The sequence below is a fragment of the Amblyomma maculatum genome, chromosome 5, assembly GCF_055883805.1.
Source record: "Amblyomma maculatum isolate TAMU_Amacu chromosome 5, ASM5588380v1, whole genome shotgun sequence".
NCBI classification, from domain to species: domain Eukaryota; kingdom Metazoa; phylum Arthropoda; class Arachnida; order Ixodida; family Ixodidae; genus Amblyomma; species Amblyomma maculatum.
Window position 1 is genome coordinate 36,957,031 of NC_139348.1, and position 4,320 is coordinate 36,961,350.

Below are 4,320 nucleotides of genomic sequence, written 5' to 3' on the forward strand. Positions count from 1 at the left end.
CGATTTGAGATCGGCGCTAAAAGCACCCGGTCCCTTCCTTGACGATATTTATGACTTACCACCGAAACGACGACTTGGCTGCAGCAACCGTGTGTGCCTCGGGATCTTGGATATCTTTGTTGCTAGTTTCAACTTGCGCATTCCATCTTGTAGCCAACCCTTTCATGGGCGCCCGTGGTGTTTGTATTGATAATGAGGAATCGAGAATGGGGAAATATACAAAAGAAGTAGCAGAAGCAAGTAAATTTATGCGGTCTGTAGATTATGTGGAATTGTTTGAAATGAACATGGGAGGTTGATTGTGTTTATTCGCTTTCAATCTTGGCCGCCTGCCCATTTATCCCTCTTCCAGTCACCTTCTGTTTTTAGTAGCAAGTATCAGTTTAAGTATCTAAAAGTGTGTCGTATACTAGAGTTCTGTATAATTTTAGCGGCGGTATATTTAGCTGTATTCTTTGTTTTCATATATGAGTTTATTTTTTCTTGCCATACAAAAAGTATAGCTTTGAAAACGAGTATGGGACTTGACCAGTGATTAATCTACATAATATAACCATTCAGAGATTGTTCCAAAGAGGAAACATTTTTCTTATCAAGGATTATGCGATACATATCCTTGTAAAACATGAGGAATGATGGGGTATATTTTCTCTTACTGTCAAATCAGTTGTTCCAGTCATATTATTGTTCGTGGAATTGCAGTTTTTACGTTGGCCTAGTCTAGCTTGACTTTAAATTAAGCGCGGAAATATTTATTTTATACTTCATGTTTTTCTGAACCCGGTGGCGTCAAGACAGCATCTTGTGGGCTAATTACTGCGCAAAGAAATTTTGCGATGGTTTTGAAGAGGGAATATCGAGGTACACAACGCATATATCGAAGTTATGAACACTGACTCTCGTAGGAAATACATTTTTGCGCATTAGTGAATAGATTGACGATCACTTCACACATAGAAATAAAAATATCCATGGAATTGTGTAATCATGTCATTTGGAACCGCTGGGAAAATACTTTGAGTTCCGCCGGGAGAGAGAGAAACTAATATGCCACGAATAGATTCATTCGTGACGCGCCGTAGAAATTAGGTTGAGTCGTTTTGCTCGCGCTGGTAATATATAAGTGCTCTGGCAATGCTCTTCGACATTTTCGAACTAAAGCCAACGAAGAAGGTTCAGCACTTGCCTACTGCGTTCAGTGGACTGTCACATAACGAACAAGAACGCAGAAATACGCGTCAAGAGTAAAGGGGTGTGTAATTACAAATAACAACTTGCTGCTCGCACCGATTACTTACAGACACGGTTCACACCTTTAAGAGCTTTAGTTCAGCGTTTAAAGGTAAATGTAATTAAATGCAGACAACGGCAGCACACGCACTATGTAAATGGCACTCGAATTAGGCGGGAACATCTTGTTTTGACTGAGTTGAACAAAGAGAGGAACTAGAGCAGTGCTCTCCAGCCTTAGCTATTATTCGGCCGTCACCGAGTCTATGGTTGGCGGGTGACGATGTACTCGCGCTGACTTTACAGAGCGTGTTGTTTATGTTCTGGACGTATATCCACATGTACGTGTTTTTTATGTGCTGGACTCTGGATCCACATAGAGGTGGATGTCCGCGTCAGCTGGGCTGGCTGAACACAATGTTCGTGGACGTTGCCGTAGACGCATCGTGCTCAAAACGGTGCCGATGCATGTTTGTGATACAGAATGATGCTGAAAAATGTGGTGGTAAGCAATGTCTCTCTAGTTTATTCTCATCGTTAATTACAAGTTGTTGGTCCGTTTCCAAAGGTGAGTGCTTCAGTGACGGCTGCGCTGTCTACACGACGACGGTTTTGGTGCGGTGAAGGAGGTATCCCGGGCGGGCCTGGTGCACCGAGCTGCGGGATCCGGTGACCACGGCAGGGTGGAGCACGTCGGTCTGATGATAAGGCAGTCTGTGTGGTTGAAAGAGGCGAAACAATGGATTTTAGGTGAGAGCACTCATTTATGGCTGACACAAAACACGAAATGTAGAGCGTCTGTGGAGTCAACCAGACGCAGCCAACAAACCACGTGGGTTATGGCTGATGCTAGGAGGGTTTACTGATATCATGCTATTCGTATGACCGTTCTGTCTCATTTATGTATGAGGATTTCATAAAAATTGTGAAAGCCGCCTTCTCATGCATTTCTGAATCAGACATCTTAAAACACAGTGACTTCAGTCTCAGCTGTCTAAAGCTCAACACAGCGAACGTCTTTCTATGCAAAAAGTCACTGATTGCACTTCTGAAAGTTACACTGGAGCAATATGAGGCACCCTGTAGAGGGTAAGGGTGAGAAAAACACGATTAAGTAAAGCCTTTTTGTAAAGAATGGTGCTTTTACGCAGGTAGTAGAGCCCTATCGCCGAGGAAACGCGCTACTCACCCGGTGAGTGGGTGGTGGTGGACGACGCTGGTCTTTGGCTGGACGACCTTGCTGTGCTCGACAGAGTAGCCAAACTCGTGGTGGGGAACGTGCACGAGCTCGTGGTGCTGCGTTATGGAGGGCTTACGCACTACTGTCTGGTGCACCACTGGAGCATGGACCACGGCGGGGACGCCGTAGGTGAACACAGCGGCGCAGTGGGCTCCGGCAACCAGCAGGGAGCAGGCGACAGCGAGGGTCTGCAAGACGCCACAAAATGACCGAATGTTTCAACTAACTCAGTAGATAGGCGAATACATATTATTGCTCATGCGCCAGGACAAAGGTCTGATGTAATCATTGACCTAAACGACATAAGAGCATCTAAGCTGTAGCTTGTTATAAGAAACAAATCGTTAAAAGAAATCTACTGTGTAAAACGGAACACTACAATATGTACAGAAAGGACCAAGAAAGAAGAAAAATGGTTATGCACTGGACGCCATCCGGCTTAAGTAAAACCAGAACAACACGTTAAAATACGTACAGGTAATTTAGTAAACGCTCAAGCTACTATTCTTAGAGCGCTGGCAATTTCGTGCCGTTGTAGGTGGCGCTTCGAAGCTCATTGAAACCTTGAGGCACGCCGGTTTTCGCACCCCGTCGACCTTTAGCGTAGAAATATCCCTAGCGTCCTAGGTATTAATTCTGTGCTAAGAGAGAGATGTGATCACGCATAACGTGTTAGGTCTACGCCTCTTCAGAAAAAGCTGCAGCTGTGCTTGAAAAACGCAGTAATTAAAAGTTCCCACCAATTTAGTCTCACGAGCGAGTGATCGTTGCCGAGTTACGAAGGCACCTTCTATTGGGATTACAAGTTGCAGTTATAAACGTCTGACAATTTCAAACTTGGGAGAAACTTTTTCAATTTAATTTGTAGTATTCAGCCTGCCAAGTGGTGCATTCGGTTACAGCACATTAGCAAAGGCTCAGATAATTCCTCGAAGAACCATCTTCAAATCGGAACAATGTGCGCAAAGATAACAATTACTGTGAAGGAAAAGAGCACTTCCTTACTCACTCTAGAACAAAACAACTATTAAAACCCCAGCAAGATTTTCCGAGTTCAAGTAATACTGGTTTTCAAATATCAGACAGCGAGAGCCTATAGGCTAGACACTGCAAGTGTGTCGAAAATACGTAAATCGAAAACTCACAAAAGCGTGCATGGTGATAGTGGGCTTCGAAGGCGGTGGCGCTGAGCGAAGACGGAGAAGGTTTGCTGCTGCAATGGTCCGACGAGAAGACGAGTGTGCTTTCGGACTGCGGACTTGCCGCTTTTATACTCGGACCAAGCTCGAAACAGGCCCCACACGAACTCTACTGTCACATAATCAGAGATGGTGGCGGAAAGGGGTGGGGCAGGCGGGGGGTGGAGTGGAGGTGTTAAGAGGGGGCATTGAAAGATACGTGTGTGGTTCGACGTTTTCTGACCTTGGATCTTTACTCTGGTCAGGCCGAAGACCGAGGCACACAAGCTTATCTAATTAGAGTCAGAGGGGAGCGTCGACCCTTGTAAGCTACATTGCGACTCTCTTTAACATTATTACCGGTTGCACTTGCCTTTTTTCATTTTCGGAAGAGCTGAGGGGTAGGGGCTTGGGGAGGCGAGACTGCGGTGTGGAGTGAGATACAACTGGCAATGAGAGGAGAACCACACTTGGGTCCTACATAAAAAAAACAAAACTGCTTTTTAGGTGAAAGCCGAACCTTAAAGAAATAAAAGCGCGGATATATCGCGTTAGCATCTTCGCTGCTTCTCGCGAAAACGCGAACAGATGCAAGAGAGTCGAACCCTCGCCTGCTTCATAAACCCCTCATTAAGCCCGAAGGCTCGTTACTCTAGCGGCTGCGTCATACAG

General features: G+C 45.3%; 1 protein-coding gene across 1 annotated transcript; it reads right to left on the bottom strand.

Annotated features, from left to right (window-relative positions):
- Window positions 1-1,826: 1,826 nt before the first annotated feature.
- Window positions 1,827-3,627, bottom strand: LOC146188053 (uncharacterized). The gene is made up of 3 exons (XM_084603072.1): window positions 3,616-3,627; window positions 2,420-2,658; window positions 1,827-1,944 (listed from the first exon to the last, which is right to left on the bottom strand). The coding sequence occupies exons 1-3, from the start codon at window positions 3,625-3,627 to the stop codon at window positions 1,827-1,829; spliced, it is 369 nt and encodes a 122-aa protein (XP_084459198.1).
- Window positions 3,628-4,320: the final 693 nt, after the last annotated feature.

Coding starts and splice junctions, on each gene's coding strand:
- LOC146188053 (XM_084603072.1), bottom strand. Junction 1,945..2,419: donor CACCACCACCCACTCACCGG/GTGAGTAGCGCG, acceptor TCAACCACACAG/ACTGCCTTATCATCAGACCG.